Genomic DNA, 21,460 nt, shown 5'->3' on the forward strand with positions numbered 1-21,460 from the left:
AATAGGAAAGTCCTTGGAGGCCAAAGTCTCTAGATTCTACTCAGTTGAGGTAAAATTGGATAATCAGGATGAAGCAGTTCCTGTGATCCACATTTGACAACAGAGACTAATAGTGTCAATATATCAAAGTTGTAATTGTACGATCTTAGACATTGTTTTTAATGCCACACTGCCCACTGTGTTTTTACCAAGTCTCCCCCCATCCTGTAAGAACACATGTGAGCAGTGCAGAGAGCATGGGGGTCCCAGAATTGGTCGTCCTCTGAGGCTTGACTGGAAAGAACAAGCTCGTACTCTTTGCAAGACCAAAAAAAAAATATCAATACAATATCAGAATCAACTTTATTTCCAAGGTAAATGAGGATCCTGCCAACTTGGAAAGTGCTTTGGAACAACGTGCAATCTAGAACAAAACATAATAAATAAATAAATAAACCTCAAATAACAAGGGCTGATCACAAATTTAACAGTCTGACATCACAGGGAAAAGACTGTTACTGTGACGGGAGGTTCTGGTCTGAATCGACCGTAGCCTCCTGCCAGAGGGAAGAGGAACAAACAGTCCATGACTAGGGTGAGAAGGGTCGGCTCTGATCCAACCTGCATGTCCCTGGGTCCTGGAGACATACAGGTCCTGAAGAGGTGGCAGTCTGCAACCCATCACCTTCCCTGCAGAACGCATTGTAGTCTGTCCTTGTCCCTAGAGGTGGTGCTGCGGTACCACATGGTGATAGAGAAAGTAAGGATGGACTCCATGATGGCTGTGTAGAACTCCACCAGCATCTTTGTCAGCAGTCGTAGTTGCCGCAACTGCCTCAAGAAGAACATTCTCTGCTGGGCCTTTCTGATGAGGGACCTGATGGTCGGCTCTAACTGAGAAGATAAGAATTTGTGAATTTCGTAAAAATAGACAAACAAATAAATAAATACAAAGGGTTGTTGCCCTTTACAGTTTTGTTATTAAATGCATGTTTAACAGAATAATTAGGTAATTTATATTGAATGTAATGTATATATAGAAGATTTGGGTCATCTCCACATATATGAAGTAAACTGACACTGATGTGACTTGGTAATGAAGTCAATTACACATTTGAAAATGCTGGATATTTGATCCGTATTTAATATTTGAGCAAGATGATGAATCAATCTCAGACTTGCTTTGTGAGAAAGGGTGCCGCTATATCCTGAATCTGTGCCAGCATTGGCCAAGGGCTCACGTTACGCTTGAAGCCAGGGAGTCAGTACGGGAACCCAGAGTGTTGGCAAACACCACGACCCGCGTGACATCTGCGAAACAAGTGGGGTCCGCTTTACTCTTCATCTTTATAAAGCTATTATTGCCATTCGCAGTTTTAAACTCATTCATTTAAGCTTCATTGTGGTTACAATGCAACAATTTAAAGCTGACCTTTTTTGTAGATACCAAAAAGTCAATTAATCATACAAAAAGAGAAGCAGCGTACGCGAACACACCATCAATTTTACGAGGATCCTTGAAGCTATCACACTGTAGCGTGGCGAGGGCGGGGAGTCTGACGTCACTCCTGGGTCTGGCTGTTTATTGTTCCTTCTCAGCAGCGACAGAGAAAAAACAGGCTAACGGGCTGACAGCTACACCGCTCAACACACTTAAACGAAGGTGTTACGCTCCAGACAGCTGACTGCGTAAACAAAGACCATGGCGTACGCGTACCTCTTCAAATACATCATCATCGGGGACACGGGTGAGCAGCAGCGAACGCCTACATGAACTAGTAGCTAGCTTTCGGCTAGTGGGCCATTTCCGCAGTGTTGGATAGTCCAATGACGTGGTACAAACAGAGGCTCCAGCGGCGAGATGACAGATCGCCTTCTGTCCATTTCACCACTTATTTCAACGCAACGCTTGTTGTTAAAGCATTTATTACCTCTAATATACCGTATGCACCTAATTTGCAAACGCCTTGCATTTTAAAACAGGGCCCTTTGTTCCTCTTGGGTGCGGGGTGTTAGCATCTCGCTAGCTAGCCTGAACATTTCGAAAATAAGGATCCAGTTAACCTCTGTCACGACAACTTAAAGGCGACCAATTTAGGCATTTATCGCAACCGTCGGCTTCAATATAAATTGTTCAGCTTTTGCTTTCACAAACACCGTTTGTTTGAGGTGTGATCCTCCCAGGAAAGGCCACAACGTTCAACATAACGCCTGTCAATAGTGCGTGAAATGCGCAGGCCTGTCACACTCCATTCGCGATATTTACGTCATGTAACGGTTCGGCCCTGTGTTCATTTGGCTATTAAAAATATATGTATATTAGCGTCTAGCTGTCTATCCCTCTGACCGAGGCAGTCACTGTCGGTGGCTTCCAGATGCATCCGCAGTAACAATTTAACATTACAAAAGAAACTTTCGTGTTGTTTAAAAGAGGTAATGTGTTTGTTTGTGAGTTATTTGTTTTAAGTTAAGTTAGTTTCAGTATCAAAAGTCTTTTACCCGATATTAAGTTGCACCGATGGTAATGAGAACTGTATTATAACTATTTATAACCGTTTGACACTGACTTGCAACATTACATCCTTGTTTATCAAGTGGAGTACTACTTTGAGATTTGCTCTCCGTGCTACATTTGCATGCATTTACAACCAAGTGGATTGGTGAAAAATGAATGTACCAGAATTGCGAGTTCATTTTTTTGTTTTGTCATGTCAGACCTGTCCTCAAACTGTCAGAACTAATTCTCTAATAATCGTTTGCTGTCCAATTTACTCATTGATGCGTGGCATATTCCACTCAAATATTTTTTTGTGTCCCAAAAGTATGACTCTCAATTTTATGGACAAGTTCATGTAATGCTTCAATGCTACAATGTTTGAAATTCTGAAAGTATCAAACGCAAAAGCTGCTTTCACTGTGTTAAGAGGGAATGCTCATTTAAAAATACCTCCTCCTGAAGATTTATTGTTCCCTGGAAATATGCAAGTCATGGAAATTGTAGCAGTTCGTGCTACATCCAGCGAGAGTTAAGTTACCATGTCTCAATGCCTGTGTTTTTTTTTTTATAAGCCTACCATAATAGTTGATCAATAACATTGATTCTGTATTCAGAAAGCATGGTAACACATTGAATATGGGGCTTTCTTCTCTTGCGAGTTGCTTTACGAGTTCTTGTGAAGAATACGCATGCCTATTTATATGGCATTGTTGGTTGAGTGTATTATAATCCTAAACAATCAGACAGTCTGGTCCTATGACAAACTATTTATCTTACCTTCACGTCAATTATCGCTACAGGCAAGTGGTAGATAAAAAACGTAGCTAAATGACGCTGTCAATTTATATTTCTTTTGCTCAGGTTACTGACAAAACTTAGTACCTTGACGTCTGTGATTCTATCTGCAGCCTTTAAAGGCTGCATGAAAAAAGTAAAACAACATTCCTTTGACTGAATCAGCATTCTCTGCTTCATTGTGGTGACGCTTCATATTACTGCCAGCTTTTGTACATTTAATGAAAAAGAGTATGTGTATTCAGAATTACAGTTAATGGTCTTGTTGTCAGAGTATGCACATTTATTGGCTAAAACATTTACATGAATACATTTTCCTACACAATTCTGAAATTATGTCTAGAGATGGGGAAATATGGAAAAAATATAGCAATGTTTTTTATCATGAGATCACATTTTCCATTTTATCGTGATTGCGATAAGATGTGTTTTTGAGACTAGTTTTCAAGTGATTGCTCAGTGTAACCAAACTGATTCGGTGTGTAAAACAGTCCTCAAAAGAAAGAACAGATTTTTGTGCGAATATCATAAACATACACAAAAGGTAAACAACAACGCTCTCATAAACAGCACTCTTGCAACATAAAAGATGTCTTTTAATAAAAATGGCACTTACTATATCAGTAAAGACATGTCTATTAGCTTTCATCATTGTATGATGAAAGCTAATTGACATTTTAACAGGATGTAAGTGTACGAAAATACTGAATAGCTTTTTTGAACGGGTCAATTAAAGGTGTAAACTTGGAACAATTTTGAACAATAAAAGCTCAAACTGCAGTGTCTGGTTACTGAACCTGAAGCTTTGGAACATATTACCAGTTCATCTGTTTGCATCGTATACAAATTAGACATGATGACAGATTAGTAGCGAAGAAAGCCATTATGTCTACTTTATCTGGCTTTCTCTGCATGAAGGTTGGCATACAGTTCCTTATTCACTTTCCTCTGCACCATTTTTTTTCTAGTTTTGGAGAGTTTTGCAGATCAATCTTGAACATTCATTCATTCAGTTTAATTCATAGCACTAATAACTCTTGAGTCTTTTCATGTTGTGGCCCATCTTTTGAGTACTGCATTTAGTTTAAGCTAACTATTAAACAATGAGCTAAACCTCGACGAGTGTAATGAAAAGTTTGAAGCGAGACGTCATGTTCACTGTTAGCTCCACATTGGAGACAGTCTTTGACGTCATGGGTCAGACAAGGTACACTCCCATAATTCTGCCATGACAGTGTGTGGTCAGGTTTAAGAAGAACTTGATGTTGCGCTGTGACCCGCTTGTTAGCTGTGGCGGTGAGTGTGTGGCAGGACGATGTGGTCTTGTGATGACGGTGCAGTGTTACCCTGGGAGTTGGCAGCGGCGGGTCAGTTCATCTCTTCCTAGCGTATCGATGGCCCATACATTCTAACTTTTGCATACATGTTCAAACACATTTAAATTGATCTCAATCAAATATTGTCATATTGCACAACCCTAGTTGCGTCTTTCTTTTATAAGTTCAGAGATTCTGTCCCAGTTGTAGTTCATCTTGTATTTCTCAGATCACCCAGATTAAAAACTGCACATGCCTCTTATTTGTTATTAATGTAATCCTCTTTAAAAGCCATCATTAACACCCCATTCCCTATGGGGGTAAATGTTTCATAGATTTTATGGACTGCAGGAACAGTTTGTGTCCATTTGCTGTTGAGATAATTGGTTTATTTGTAAAATAACAGTGAAGTTAGCCTACATTAGGGACTTTGAATGATATAAAATGATACAAAACAGGATTTAAAATGTTTGAATGAGTTACTTGTTGAATTTTTTAGGTTGTTTTTACTTGTTTACTTACATCGTGAGAAGCTTTCGCCTATGCATCTCTTCTTCTTTTTTTCTTTTTGTCACAAATTTCTTGTAATAGTCATAATAAATAATGACCAAAAATATCTTTCCACTTCACATTGCTGAATCAGTGGTTTCATTATTATCATATATCCGTCCCTCACTCATTGATGTTGCTTAGTATTTGGATTTTTTTTCCATGACCTAACCAGCTACGAGTATAACGAATATATAATAATGCAGCACAGGTTGAAATTCTGCTGCTACTACTTGAAACTGTCTGTCCACAGTATCAGCAGCATCATGGTTTGGTAGTTTTAAGGTTCTCACTGTTGTGTTTAATTCCTTCAGTGGTTGCGATGGTTTGGCTAGATATGAGCTGTTTTATCCTCAAGCTTCTTTCCACTTGATCTGCTATTGTATATCCTCATTGTTTGCCAGGATTCAGAACGTCACTTCAAGCTCTTCAAACTGTCTCTCATAGTGTACAAACTGGCCCGATATTTAAATGAAGATACATTGCTACAGGCTTTGTGTGTTTAATCAAATGCCCCCCAGGATCCATTCTCATGCTGTATTAGCAGCTTCACATCTTCATTGATTGTCATGCGACCTGACAAATGTTTCTAACCAGCTGCTTGAGCATTCTCTTCCCATGAAACCTGTTTCTATTTTCTTTGGTGAAAAGCTGTTTGTGACCATCACTTCTCCTCCACTCTCTGTAAACGGAAGCATCACGAGGATGATGACGTGCAGTGGTTGCATGACTCCAAAATAATTTTGTCATTTCCACTTATCATATTACTCCTCAGGAGTCTCTTGAGTGGAACTGTTCATAGGTGTGATATTTAAATTTCACAGTTCACTAGCATCTGCCTTCACTAGAACTTGGAGTCCAGATCAGTTCAGAGGGGAAAGCTGAAAGGTTAGCTGAAATATGACCTGGGCCAGTTACATCTGGTGTTGTGTCCCTTAGCTGATGCATTTGACATACAGATGGTTGGCTGGCTGTATTACTGATGCATCACAACATTGTTTATAATGTGGTTTGAGCCATACCCCCTCATGAGGATTGCCCTGACTCCTTCCCTCCGTCTTGTTATCATCCTCACACAATTTGCATCTAGCAACATCATTGCCTGGCAATGGTATCCCGTGGAAACCATTAAAATGGAGGCCAGCACCAGTATGTCACCTCCACCATTTTCTCACCATGACCTAGCCACTGTCCCTCTCTTCTCTGTTTGCGTGTCTGAATTCAGGTTTTCTTTGTGAAGAGAGCACTGAATTGATCAGTACTGTTGTTACTAGTAGTAGTGTTTTCTGCTTTTACTACTGATCCCACTGGAAATTGTCTTTGTTAAGTAAGTTGCAAGCTAAAGCAAGTTGCGTTTGAATTGAACACATGGGTTTGGGTGGCTCCAGTCAGTCTTGATTTCTGCACACTTGGCTTTTCCGCATGTGCATTCCACACCGTGTGTCAGATACAGTCAGTGCAAGTCCAACCCCTTAACTCCTTAGCCTGAATATTTAGACAGATTTATTCCCACACCTAACTTTCATGTAGAATCAATGCATCTGTTTTATAGTTCTATCATATTTCTATTTAATCAAATTCATAGTCAACCGTTTACTGGTGTGGACTTCAATGAAATACTGCCCCACACATTTTTTCAATAGTTCTTATCAATATAATCTGTATTCAATATAATTTTCATGGACTGCTAACAGCTTGGGTCACCGATGAGACACACTCTTGTTTAGCAAGGCGTATTCTCTGGTGATAATTGATATTTACGGGGAAGTGTGAACTGTGTTAGTAAAAAGTGTTTGTTTTTTTATAGTGTGTAAATGAAATGAGTCATTTAGCTATGCAAGCACTGAATGAGCAAGATCCTTTTGTGTCTAAGTTGGTTTCCAACTAGCGGTCAGTAAAAAGTCGATTATCCCCAGAGACGCTCGGAGACCCAGCATTTATAAACAATGCAATTTAAATCTAACTGTAATATTTGGCTGTTTATTTTTGCCCCTCTTGTGGAGAGATCCTCTTGCCCTTCTGATATTACTGTTCTTACTACAACCAACAGAACCGTCATACCACTTATTTTCCTTTTGCTGAGCTCTGCATATTTTATCTGAACTTTTTCAAGCAGAATTTTTAAAATGGAAAATTGTACTCAAGCTCATGCGTTAAACTTGTGTGACATTCACAAAGCATTATTTCTCCCCAGCTGGGATCGAACAATCATGTTTGTTTTAAGTCGTGTTGCACATTAGCTTAGTCAAACCTGTTGCGTCTGTTTTTCTGCTTTCCACTGTCAAAATATTGGTTTTACAAGCGCTTCAGTCAAAAAGTGTTTCCTTATGTGCTCCTACTATTGAAGTTAATGAATGCTTTCTCTCTCTGCTTCATTTTTCAGGTGTTGGTAAATCATGTCTATTACTACAGTTCACAGACAAGCGGTTTCAACCTGTTCACGATCTCACCATTGGTAAGGGCTACTTTTCTTTAAATTCGTAACATACACTAAAGTTTGTTTCACATTTCTATTGAGTTCCTATATTTGAAAGTACAGCCAGCTGTTCAATCCTGTGATTTTTTTATTTTTCTGATTTTGCTGTTTGTTGCTGTTATTGTGTTTTTGAAGGACTGTTCAACAGTTTCATTACAAATTAAAATCATTTTGGAGATGGCTATGGTAACTGGGGCACCTTAGGGCACATGTAGGGATGCTTCTTGTGTAAGATGTTACAGACAAGTCCTGCTGGAAGGAGGTCCCAGGCCCACCCAGGATACTGTGGAGAGATTATGTCTTTCAGTTGGCCTCTGATTGCTACTGCATTCTTTCAGAATTGTCTGAGGACGCGCCTCACGGGGCTTAATCCAAATGCTTGTTTGTTTTCGGACTTCAGTGCTCAAACTTCAGTTTGTCCACAGCAAACTCCGTATTTGAGCCTTAAGTTGCATGTGACGCCAGGACTGCCACAGTTCTCAGTGATCAAATTCGTCATTGTTCTTTGCATCCACTGAGTTTATCTCAACCATGCTAACCTTTGTCAATGGTTCTGTACAATTATCTTACTTTTTTGTGCATCCAGGATCAAGCTGGTTGCTAGGGTCTTCGGTTATATGGCCTCAGGATCTCATCACTCCTGCTTGCTGATGGTGACGAGTGTTTAAGCCGAGATCTTGTGACTCCAAGATCATCAGTTGGCATGGGGTGGAATAGCTTGTACATGAAGGATTGATCCCTGCCTAGGTGGAGGGTTCAAGTTGTAGTTGTAGTAGTAGATGGTCACCACAATGTCCTCATAAATGATGCTCAGCGGATTGGTAGAGCGCTAGCTTTAGGGTGAGGAGCTCAGTTATCCAGGTTGAGGCTCAGGTTTGGGTCTCTTGTCTTTGGAGTCTCAGATAAGCTCTGAAGAATCGGTGGGTGGACCTCTGATTCCAACGGCTTCTAACAGTGATCATCAAGTGAAAGCTAAGTAGAGAAGTAAACAATGCCTGTTGCACGTGAGCCATCTCCTTGTGCCTGGTTACAAATACCTCACAGGATGTGGCTGGTTGGCTCTGAGTTTATCAAGTTTTAAAATGACAGGAAAAGGGAGTGCTACTGTTCTCAGTGCAAAGCATCCGCAAGGAGTTTTTATTTTTCGTTTTTTTTTCTTTCTTATTCATCTCTGCAGTTCATCAGGCATCCAATGATCATTATCCTGCGTTTATTTTTATCATGTGTTGCTCACACTTGTTTCAATATGTTGGTGTACTATTCCACTGACGTCTTTGTTTTTGGGTTCTTCATCTAGGTGTGGAGTTTGGAGCACGGATGATCACTATAGATGGCAAACAGATCAAACTGCAGATCTGGGACACGGTAATAAGTGACTTTGTTTGTCATCATTTTGCATAGCATAGGTTTATGTAACTGTGTTCACTATGTTTTAATATCCAAACGCTTTATTGCCTAACCACAATCCCATGAAAGTAGAACAATGGAGGAAAAATAAGCTTGTGGGTACATCTCATTAAATTAGATTGACATCATCATCAGAATGTCATAACCTTTTAAGTGAATGTCAAGATATTGATTACGTACGTGGTCACTTGAAGTTCCATATTGTCGCCGGCAGGTGGCGCCAAAGTATCATTAATACACTTTAAAACGTGCTTCATTTCAGAGTTCCACTTCACGGCTGTTCGGTCTGGTGTGTGTGTGTGTGTGCGTGTGTGTAATTGTAATGAAAACTATCAGAGTTGTGAGTGTGACTTTTAAGCATGACACTTGATACTTGGAGGACAGAGCGGAGAGAAACGCTGTAGGAGCCACACATTGTGAATAAAGTGCGTGTGTCTCTCTACACACGCCTGTAGGCCAGATGGCAGCCAGACACGTTGAGCGCCCTCGCTTTCACCCTAATTTATCATTAATTCACTAACAGCATCATTAGCCGAGTGGTTGCTCTATGAATGAGTGACTGTTCAGAGGAGCGGCTTCATGTCGATTGGGTGACCGGTTGCTTCTCAAACTTGGTGACCAATTGTTTCATCGACTGAAACTCTGTTCCTGGGAGACGAAATGTGCAACCAGTTTCTCTGACTTGCTGAATGATTCACCGACTGTCTGTCTGACACATGAGGTCAGAGCCGTGTGAGGCTGCAGCTGCAGGCACAGAAACGTTTAGTTTTTTTTTTTTTTTCACTCCAGCCCTAATGAGACACAGAAAACATTGTAACTGTACTTCTGACTGAAACGCTGCATGAATAGTCATAGCTGGGGGTTGGGACGAATACAATTGCTCTATGGAGGACGAGTGGAGGCCCTGTGATGGGGAGGGGGGGCGGAGGGAAGTCCTAGGAGCAGACTGTGAATGTGAGACAATGAGTGTGGGATCATACAAGAGGTGGGGTGCAGCTCGATGACCTATACAATAAGAGTCACACTTTTCAGCCACACAGTCATGTAACTTCTTTTTTTCATGGAGAGCTGGTGTAAGACACACAGGGAGAGAACATCAACAGGCTCATCAAAAAGTAATAACTGTTGTCAGTTTTGTTCTCTGAGGACTAAAATGGTGCTCCATTTCTGTGTAGTCTCTGAAGTATTAAATCATTTCCTCTCCTTAAATGTTTGTCTGCAGGCTGGTCAGGAGTCCTTCCGTTCCATCACCAGGTCTTACTACAGAGGAGCCGCTGGGGCACTGCTAGTCTATGACATCACAAGGTAGTAACCGCTCATGTATGCCTTAGGCTGCACACTGGAACTCTTCTACACTGTCATCTCCGTTGGTGTGAGACACCTCTGTGAAATGTGGCACTTCCTTGTGAATACTCTTGTTGCTCAGGAGCACTGTAGCAGAGAGACTCAGTCTTCACTCAATACATGTCCTGGTCCACAACTGAACGTAATGACCAACGATCAGATCGACCAGGAATTTATTATTGATCTGCCTGGTCTCAGGAGATTCATGCATAATGAGTTTAAAGACCTTGTGACCTTATCTTTAATGTGAATGTGCGTCCTTCAGTGACTTAAATAATGTTTGCTCCAGATTGTCTTCACTTAAAATCTTAACTGTGCACTGTGCTTATGCTTTGAAGTTCTACCATTTGCGCAAAATTGTTTTATTGCGCAGAGATGAAGACAGTTTTCTCTGCAAGCTCTTGGTGGACAAAAGACCAAACCAATGGATACAACTATCTCCATCTCTGTGTGTGCTGGTGATCTGCATATTTTTAAGACGATCATGTCACTGCCCTGCCTCATTCACTGAAAGTCATCATACTGTTCATTTGGCCATAGCCTTTCAGCTTGTTGTAAATATTAACTCAAAATGCTCAGCAACTCTTTGATTATAATGGTTTAATAATGATTTATTTTCTCAAAGTGCAATCAAACAAGGACTTGTAGGATAGAAATTCATTCAGAATTTGGCACTGATGACGGTGGCACACTGACACTTGTGGCTATGGCCTCTTCAGTCTTCTATGGTTTCTGTAGATACTTTTATATAGCTTTGCTAGTTAGACGTGTCATTACTTTGTCTGAACTAAAACATGTACAACGATAGAGTACTGTTTTTGGTTAAATTTCGTTGTGCAACATTTTAGTACTGTAGAGGTTTGTCACACTGTCTGCATATGGGTTTTCTCAGTTTTGTATCACAGATGTACAAACTGGAAAATAAATGATGATTTGTGGCTGAAACAGTCATCAGTTCTTTAAAACAACATATAAACAATGAATATTGTCTGGAGTTAAATTGAAAAATGACAGATCATTTGTGTGGCTACAATGTGGTGCTATTACATTGAGCTAACATGAGTGCTCTGACAAGCAGAGTTTATGAGGATGAACTCGACTAGTGATGTCACATTAACACTCTTCTATTCAAACATTACCTATTTGATTTCCCCTTTTTACAGACGAGACACCTTCAACCACTTGACGACTTGGCTAGAGGATGCCCGCCAACATTCCAACTCTAACATGGTCATCATGCTCATTGGCAACAAAAGGTATATCAACCCCTGTTTGAATAAACAATATGGACTCAGATTAGAAAACTTTGATCCGCAGCTAATCTCCACTGAAACCCAAACTTCTCCCTGATATCACATTAGTGAAATACCAGGGAATAGCAGGTGTGTGTTGGCCTTGGCACTTACAGTAAGTTACTGTTGATGAGGAAGTGATGGTTTGCTGCAAACTCGTGGCCTCTGTCAACGTTGCAAAAAACGTGTGGTGTACTTCAGCAATTTGACAGATTTATAAACCTGCGTGATCCACTTATTGAAGAATCATTTACATTGCATGCATTCGAAGTTCGATCGATCTATATTATACATATATATAGATTGTTTTTAAGTTTTACATCTATATATTGGGTGCAGTTTTCATGTTGTAATGTAACACACTTACTTCCTCAAATGTCATCGCTGTAACTTTGTGTGTTTCAGTGACCTAGAGTCCCGGAGAGAGGTGAAGAAAGAGGAAGGAGAAGCATTTGCCAGAGAACATGGGCTCATATTCATGGAGACATCAGCCAAGACTGCCTCTAATGTAGAGGAGGTAAGTAAGCATGCACCCAGACAGATTTCTGTACCGGCACTCTGTAGTGTTTTTGTTAATGGTAAATTTCTCTGTAAAATATCTGTGTTGCACATTAATCTTGATTTGCATTAATCTGGAATCAGGACTCTCATTGTTGAAAGCATTTCTACATGTTAACCTACACTCTCCCTGCGACTTCTCTCCCATCCAAGTTAGGTTAATCTATCACAGTGGGAATACGATGTAAAACTTTTTTCCATCAGCTGCCATGTCAGGTGATGAAAACAATGTGTATGAAGATTCAGAGTGAAAAGTGTCAGCAATTGAAACATGTTGCGTATTTATGTTTCCTACTGGCATTGGATGTCTAAACTGACTGACTGGTATGTGCCATAGAATGTGGTGATCACAGCCTGCTGCACTTGGAGGCACAGTAGGAGCCTACTGTGCCTCATATAAGTGGTAGATACCGTATGTACTATGAAAACAGCCATTCAGTGGCTGCTACAAAGGTCACTTTTCAGAACTAATTAAATAATGGTCTTCGGATTATAATCTGACTATTACTCATCATTTTCATTCTATTTTTTGTTGGTGCGTGTTTACTGACAACTCATTCTATCAGAGAGAATCATTCCCCGGTGTTTGTTGAATTCTCTAGGTTCCAAATAATTACTTATTGTGATCCTAATACGTTTGAAAAATATATTCAACTGTCATTGTATTGAAATGCCAATACTAATACCATGCTAGTAAATTGTGCGTCACACTTTTTCCCACGACGAAATATAATCAGGATTATATCTCTGAAGAAAAGAAAACATCTGAAATAATGGAACATTGTGATCAAACAACAGCATTAAAAATCTGGAGTGTTTTTATTAAAAGAACTGGAGATGTGTTTCATTAAACTCTGGCCGATTGACCTAAAGAGGAGCAGGTGACAAGAGGGCCATGTTGAATGAGGAGAGCCTCACCTCTGCTACAGCTGTTAAATTATCGATTCATCAATCTGTCATTTCTATTATCAGCTCTTTCTCTGTTTAAATTAGCTGCCACTGATCTGTTCAGTAACCAGCAGGCATTTCTAGCGTTTATATAATTCATAGTCATTTTCTTATTGTAACAGGGACAGCAAAACGCTTTTCTGTCCTCTTCTGAGAATAGTATTGATGAGCAGTCCGCTTCACATCAGCAGCACAGTGAGCCACACGCAATGCCACTCTCGTGCGGGGACACACCCCTCATGTTGTTGAGAGCAATGAATGCAGATTGTTGTCCTCAGGGACTCCTCTCTCACTTATCCACTCACATAAATATTCCCATGCTACAGGGCACTGTGTGCCAGCCCGGGACCTCAGCATAGTGCTGTTGTGCATGTACAGTACATGCCTACTGTAGGGTCAGCTTTTCACGGTCTGACCGGAGTGTGGCCGTCTCATCGTGTCAGTATTTAATTATAAAGTGTGGTGAAATGTCAATTCAGATAAGAGTTGTGCCTTTTAAGTTTTGTCTCTGGGAAATAATATCTAAGATGGCAGGTTCCGTGTTTGAACCATTGATTTTTTTTTTTTTCCGCCCTTCATTGCCTGGCCTATATCATGCAGGATCGCACACACACACCCACAACATTGTGGAGTGGTGCTCTCAAGGGTTAAGATGATGGGGGAGGGGCGTGCGTGTGTGTGGTATGATTAATTTGTCTCATTAGTGTCCTCTGAATCCTCTCGATACCACTCCTCTTCTATGTTACCTTCATCCTCGCTCACTTCATCCCTCGACGTCTATCATTTGCTCTTTACCCCCTCCCCCTTCCTTTCCCTCCACCTTTCCTTCCTCCCCCTTCATTTCTCTCCCTGCACACCATCATCTCCCTTTCCACTCCTCCAGCAGTATATCAACCAGTTGTGGTTCATACATATTCATAAGCTGCACCCTGCCTCGCCTGAGTGACACCCGGCAGCCAATCAGTGTGCAGGGTTTGTCGTCAGGCTCTGTGCGTGGACACTGGGATGGTCCTTGGAGAGAGATTTCTGAAAGGATCCTCTCATCAGCGTTGCACGCCGTCTTTCCTTGCATCCTTTGATTCTGGACATCCAGTCCTTCATTTTGCAGATCTGACTTTTTTTTCTCTCAAATTTGAACCTCTGATTCTCACTTACTTTACTGAAGTGATGGTTAATGTCAACCTGTAGCCTAAAGACAACCAACAAGCTTTGCAGAGGGGTAGTTGGAGTTGGTGATGGAGTCACTAGAAAAAATAACTTTTTGTTAGATCCCTCTCTGTCTTTACAAAAAGCAGTGTCAGCTGAGGATTTAAGGCGCTGTCGATGTAAATAATCCGTTTTTGAGCATGTAAAATAGATCAAGCAGTTGAGACCACTTGTTTTTTTGTCTAAAGCAATTTTCTGAGAGTACGATTTTGAAAAAAATATTTATCCTGTGAAATACTGCATTATTTCACTAGGTTGTGGGATTACAGTTATTTTTGTTGGTGTTTTATCTCACCTATAACTGTAATAACTCTATATGAGCACAAAATATAGTATATTGTAACAACCTGGGCCAGGGAATGAGACAACTGAACTTGCGAATGAGTGGAACTTACTATAATAGAGGATGTCAGTTACTGATTTGGTGACAATATAAACTGCAGTTTTTTTATGTTTTTTTTACTGTTTATTTTTCAAATTTCAAATTTTACGGATACAACTATCTCCATCCACCAAGTTCAGGCATTATGATTGAAAATTATACATACAATGGTTTATAACATGTAAGAAAAGACTTAGAGAACAATAAAATAAAAATAAAATAAAAAAAATACAGAAAAACACTGGGGATATTACAATAACTTATAATTACGATAAGGTTGGATTGCAGTTTTTAATCATAAGAAGCAAATCTGTCTCTAATCCAAGCCCTCCTCACACGGTCCGTCTCATCGTATGTCCTGCCGGAATGTTCAACTTGAGCAACAGACTTCAGTCATTATGATGAAGTAAAAAGGCTTGTACATCACATCCTTGTGTTGTTTTAAATGTGATATTTAACTTCAGCAAGAGCAGTACAGGGACCAGATTACTTTTAAGTTATCTTCCTTCTGCCTTTCTGCTTACATGCGTGCTTGTGTGCTTGAAGTAGTCTTTGTAATTGAGAATGAACATTAAAAAGATGATCAAAATCTTCCGTAATTATCATCCAGTGATTTATTTATTTACAGTGAGCTGTAATATACAGCTACATTCAAACAAATCTAATGTGGTACGCACTAATGCTTGGCCAAACATTCCATTTTTGCCCCATAGCTACACGTAAAAGTAATTCTTGTTGTGTTCTAATCAGGCCTTCATCAACACAGCCAAGGAGATCTACGAGAAGATCCAGGAAGGAGTGTTTGATATCAATAATGAGGTAAGACCCCCTTCTACCTTTCCCCCCCCCTCTCCACTGCTGATAGTCCTTTCTTCCTCACCCTTTCGTGCACAGTGTCTGGTTTGTCACCCCCTCCTTCCTCTCTGAAGGCAGGAGAGAAACACCTCTAACTCTTTGCACCGTCTTACTCCAACCAAGCGAAACTCCACGATCCTGCAGTTTTCCACTCTCATTCCTCAGCTTTCTCTCCCTTGCTGTCTTTCTCTCTCTCTACAGCTTGCCAGCTCATAAATTCCTCACATCCCACAAGGTCTCAGTCATTCAGCAAGAAAACAAACATTCATCCAGCCAGCCAGTCACTTTGCCATCAAGTCATCCAGAAGGTTATCTGATTAGTCCAACAGTTATCCAGGCAGGAATTTCATGCAGGCAACCAGTCGGGAATGACAAATAGTCCTCTTCCCTCTCACTTTTTCCCTGTTCTTTTTATACAAGGTGCCATTTCTGAGTCTAAGTACAGTGTAATCTCTGAATAGCTGCTACATTAAGGTGTGGCACATGAAGATGTGTTGTAAACCCATCTGATAATTCATATGTAGCTGTATGAGAGCCGATGGCTGCTTTCTCTGTTTTAGCCGTCGAGCTCTGGAATGCCAACCATGTCTGTGTTAGAGGGACTCATTCTGTTGAGACTTTAAAGAGCAGGCTGAAAGCAAACTATACATATTGGGTCCTGATTCACCATTAATGCTGGTGCCTTCAGACATGTATACATGCAAAGTTTGATTCATATTAAGTATGCTCCGTTCTTTGGACGTTAAAATTGCTACTTGTTTATTTCCTTGTCCCTGCCAGTGGGACTCTTTTATGGTTTTTTTCCCCATTACAAGTCCTCATGATAGTTAACTTGAAAATAAGTGCAATTCCAATTAGGTCACTGGACTTTGTTGTTGATCTTACTGCTTAAAACCGAGCACATATAATATGTTTGTTCGCTGGTTTAAGTTTCCTCATATGGCGGTTCGGCTATCAGGCTCTGATCAGTGGTGCAGATGCTCTGCTGACTTGCCACTCCGTTGGCCAATCAGGTTGCTGCGGCGTCAAAGAACTCTTCAGCCTGTTGTAAAGAACCACTGTACTTGACACTGCCCTGGAAAGGCCCTGTGGAAAAGTCTTCAATGGTCTCCTTCAAGCTGATAGCACATTAGGAGGCAGACAGTGGACCCCATCTCTCACCCAAGAAAAGCTTTTTTTTTCAAATCCTTAGCTATTTATCTATGGTTTCACGCTTCCATCTGTAGTCCTCATGAAAGCAGGTTTGTATGTTTTCATTTAAAGCTGTATATTAAATATTAGATCCCAGAAGACTTCTCTTTCAGCTGGTGCTCAGCTCTCGGCACAGCTCCGCTCATAATGTAGGTGACTAAATACCACAATTAATGCAACTGTGATGTAGTTGGAACATAAAGAAAACTCAAGTTGATCTCATCGTCACTGTTGTCCTTCTCAGATATTGATTTGGTTGGTTTAGCAGCGTGCTTTCAGAAATCCGTTTCTAACTCAAACAGTGCATTGGTGGTTTTAGTTCATGTTACACATGCATGCTGAGGCACCCAAGAACCAAAACAACAATCCAAATAGAAGTTAAAAAAAAAAAAAGAAACTTCTCAAAACAGAAGAAATGACCGCTTAGTGATATGTGGCATCAATGATTTTCTGTGTGAAGATTATTGTACCATTCACAACTGTTTGTTCCACAAGTCCATACTTACTCACCATTACAAGCTTGGACTGTCTCCAGTCATCCAGAACGTTATCTCCTGAAAGAAAGCGCACACTCGTTCCTCTGCATGAAACCTTCATACTTTACTCACATCATGGTCTGCATTCAGCCCCACTGCTCTTCCTTAAGTCTGGACCCGAGCGCAACACTCAAGTGCGCTCAGATCCATATGTGTATCAACAAGTGCTCTCCCTCCTTTGCGAAGCAGTGTGTTTTGATATGAGGAAATGTAAGGAGGAGTGAAAGCTGGCTCGACGGCCAAACCGCATCAGCTGACTGGCTGGGAGAGCAAGTGAGGGAGTCGGGGAAGCCCCAGCAGAAATGTTGGCAGCCAAAATGAGAAAACACTCATGCACGCACCGCCTTAGCTCAATAAATGTGATTTAAGGGCATACAGTGTTTCCCAAAGGCACCAGTGCTACTGAGAGTAGGAGGGGGAGTTCCGTGGAGAAACACAGAGATAAATACATTATAGCAGAGATAGTCGGGCTGAGAGATGAAAGCCGGATCTCTCCACCTCCCACCTGCTTCCTTCGCTGTGTTTCTTCATTTCTTTTCTCTGCTATCCTTGAATGCTGCTGGTGTTTCCTTTGCCTTTGTGCAGCGCAGCAGCACCTGTTGCCGTGTCACTGATGTGATCTAATAGGAGCCCCTGCAGGCGCTGTGTAGTGTTAATCTCACCATGAAAGCTGCCACACTCCCATTCTGCAGGCGACTTTTATGCCTCAGCACTGGGGACGGCCTCGGCTGCAGCGATTACGAGCACTTTCTGCTCAACACCAACGGCTCAGAAATGGCTTGAGGCACGCCTATTTATTTTTTAAGTGCAAATCAATGGTGTACTCACTGTGTTATTTTAATGCACTTTGCCCAGTCACATTGTGAGTATGATCTAACTTTACTAGTTTTTGTTCAGTACAGAAATGCTTCTGTCAGTGTGTCCCGTTGTATACTATGAGATGTTTTTGTGTTCTTTTGGATTAAAGTAAATTCATATAAAATGTATTCAGCTACATTTAGGACTCTAAACCGAACTCCGAAGGTCACTTGGAACAGCTTCCAAGTGACCTTGCTTCAACTCTGACCCCGGTTTGAGTCGATAGCTTTGTAGTCACACACAAAATGACGTTTAGTTCCTCTGATAATTCGCGAGAAGAATGATTCATGATATCTGTGTTTGTCCCCTCTCAGGCTAACGGCATTAAGATCGGTCCCCAGCACCCAACCACCAACTCAACACTGCCTGGAAGTCAGGGAGGACAACAGGCCGGAGGAGGCTGCTGCTGAAAACACTCCAAACCTCTTTGTCCTTTCAACTGCTCCCACACTTCTCCCTCCCTCTATCTGCCCCGTGCCCTCTCCAACCACACTTTACGTTTCTACAGAACTGTCCATGCGGCGTAACAGTTAACCTCTCTTCTCCCTCATCCATCCATCTATCCTGTCTGTGTTGTTCCTATCTTCTTCCGGCTGAACACCAGTGAAGGTTTCAGCTTCATGAGTTGGCGCTTTTACTCGGGCAGTTTCAGCTTCACACGCACAGTAACCGCTGAAATCATCGCGGCTCACTGTTGAGTTTTGCAAAAATCGATCATTTCTTAGGACACACCTTTGTTGAAGTCATAAGGCTGTTGTTAGGGGTGAGTCAGTGAGACTGTCGCTTTGTCCAGACAGACATGATGTGGGTGGAAACCTAACACCCTATCAAGTGGCTGTTTCAAATGAACCACACACTTGCTACTCGTGCACACACACACAGTGTGTGTTCAGGGAAAATGACGCGTCATGTTGGCAGCAGACATGTTCCTACATGAAGTCATTTTTCTTGCATGTGTGTGGAAGAGATGTAGGTATTCCTGTGAGGTCCCCCTGTGCCTGCTCTTCGTGTGTGCTGACGATGTTTTTGTGCTTCTCTTTATTTTCCCTTCATGTTATGTTCTTTTTGTTGACTTGCAGATGAAATGTATTTAATGGACACTACAAATTGTGGCTTAAACGTGTTTTAATTGTCTTGGGGAGAGAATAAAAGACCAAAATGTACAGCGTCAACATGGGTCCTTTCTAGAGAAGGGAGGGGAGGTCTTTTCTGAGACGTAATGGGATGGTGAGAGTGGAGGCAGCCATAATGAAGTTAAGATGCAAAGTTGATTTTTTTTTTTTTTTTGTTGACTGTAGTATCAGGCGATGCTCTGTGTACATATGGTTCTTTAGCTTCTGTGACTTGGGGCTGTTTAAAGAAAAGCTTGGCATGTTGTTTCCTGCATTCCTTATCTTGGAACTTGCAGACGCTTTTTAGCATTCCCAACTACCTTCATTTAAACCCAACGGCCCAAGCTATGAGGGTAGCTAGTGCCCTTTTGTTTAAATGACACGCGTGAATGATAACAGGCTGTTAGCGAGGTTGTGAAGAAGCATTGAACGTCCCTGATGGAGGATAGACTCCAACTGTAAATGTCACCGTGTCTCCTTGCTAAAGCGAGGCTTGATTTCCTCCATGAATTAGCTGGCAGATATTTAATATGTACTGTTTAGCGCTTGATTGATGGCATCTCCCATCTTTCCCTTCTGCTTTTTGGCTTGAGATGTTTGATGTAGCTGCCCCATTTTATTATTATACGTAATCCAGCTTCATCTCCAATTTTCGCCATTAGCTTTTTAAAATTTTTATTGCCAAACAATTGCATCTGTCATGGAAGAGGTGGAGCTGAAGAAAAAAAATGCCCCATTTCTGCTTCGATCTGACCTGAGATCAGGATCGGCTGTCTGCCTTAATTTCACTCCTCAGACATCTCTGGACAGCTGCTAAAATAAACCTGACATTTTACCACTAGTTGTACAGAATGCACCACAGTATGGATTCATGTTGTAGACATGCTGAGATGGAGTTTAACTTTGGGCATTTCAGTCAAGCCAGTGTTTTAGTTCCTCACCCCTTTTCTTTGTACACACATGCTTCAGCAACACACACTGTTCCTGCCCCCCCCCCCGTATTAAAGATGTTTACTTTTGTGTCAGTATTTTTCAATTCCCGTTTAATTTCTGACCATTAAATATGATTATTTGTGGAGCAACATGTAGTGTTTGAAGGTGTGTCTGTGTGCTTGTGACAGTGTGTGTGGACTCAGAGGAGTGACGGGGAGGATCAAGCCAAACCTGATGCATCCATCCATCTATTTATCTCTATGGATTGATTGATGTTTTGTGTGCGTGTCCCTCTCTTCTTCCTTCCTTCCTTCCTTCCTTCCTTCCTTCCTTCCTTCCTTCCTTTCTCTCCTCAACGATATTTGCTGTGTTTGTTCTTTGGAAAAAATAAGATTTGAAAAAAGAGAAAAAGGAAAATGCTATCACATTAAAGTATAATAAAACATTATAAACACATCAAAATGTCATTCTGATGGTTATCTGCTGATGGGAAAATACACTGAAAGGGGAGTGTGAACATGCCTCCACCAGAGAGCTGCATCTAGAATCTTAACCTGCGTAGTTTCCTCTGTCACAAGCGTGAAGACCCCGATAATGGCAAATGTCTGTTGATGAAGTTATGATGTTTTGGCATTATCAAACCCAATATTACTAGCAGTGAGAGTGCAACCTCGACCAGGACCAGTACAGGAGTCCAGAATCGATTTTGTCTACTAACTAGAACATTTTCTTAATCCTCTTGTCTTCTCTTGTCGAAGAGTGTTGCGTTGATAGAAAGGACGTCACGCAGCAGTTTGATAATAAGTCAGATATACAAGTTACCGACGCACTGAGATGTTTTTCACAAGGAAGTAGTTGAGTACAAAAGAGCAACGAATGTGAACATTCTGTTCATTAATAAACCTTGATTTTCTGAAGGTTATGCAGTCTTCCAGGTGTTTGCACAAAGGAGCATCACAAGTGTTCAGTTCTGATCCGGTGTGACTGAAGGTGCTCTCCATCTGCCACAGTTCATCGTGGAGTTTATTCATGACGTCCCTGGACCTCCTCAGCATTCTTCATCAGCTTATTCGTCCTGGTGCTCTCTACAGTTACAACCGTGTCCTTAAAGACAGCGTCAAGTGAGGCATCCTGACTGTGAGTCCAGCAGTCACCAGCTTGGTTTCTGTGTCAGAAGTTAAGATGGTTTCAGATGTATAGGCTTCCCTGAGTACCACTAATCTAAG

General features: G+C 41.2%; 1 protein-coding gene across 1 annotated transcript; it reads left to right on the forward strand.

The window, feature by feature from the left end:
* Window positions 1-1,533: 1,533 nt before the first annotated feature.
* rab2a (RAB2A, member RAS oncogene family) lies at window positions 1,534-19,465 on the forward strand. The gene is made up of 8 exons (XM_053883945.1): window positions 1,534-1,727; window positions 7,520-7,591; window positions 8,910-8,977; window positions 10,242-10,324; window positions 11,527-11,619; window positions 12,061-12,172; window positions 15,500-15,568; window positions 18,504-19,465. Exons 1-8 carry the CDS (start codon window positions 1,682-1,684, stop codon window positions 18,597-18,599), a joined length of 639 nt encoding a protein of 212 aa, XP_053739920.1. The 5' UTR covers window positions 1,534-1,681; the 3' UTR covers window positions 18,600-19,465.
* Window positions 19,466-21,460: the final 1,995 nt, after the last annotated feature.

Source organism: Synchiropus splendidus, chromosome 13, assembly GCF_027744825.2.
Source record: "Synchiropus splendidus isolate RoL2022-P1 chromosome 13, RoL_Sspl_1.0, whole genome shotgun sequence".
In the NCBI taxonomy this organism is placed as follows: domain Eukaryota; kingdom Metazoa; phylum Chordata; class Actinopteri; order Syngnathiformes; family Callionymidae; genus Synchiropus; species Synchiropus splendidus.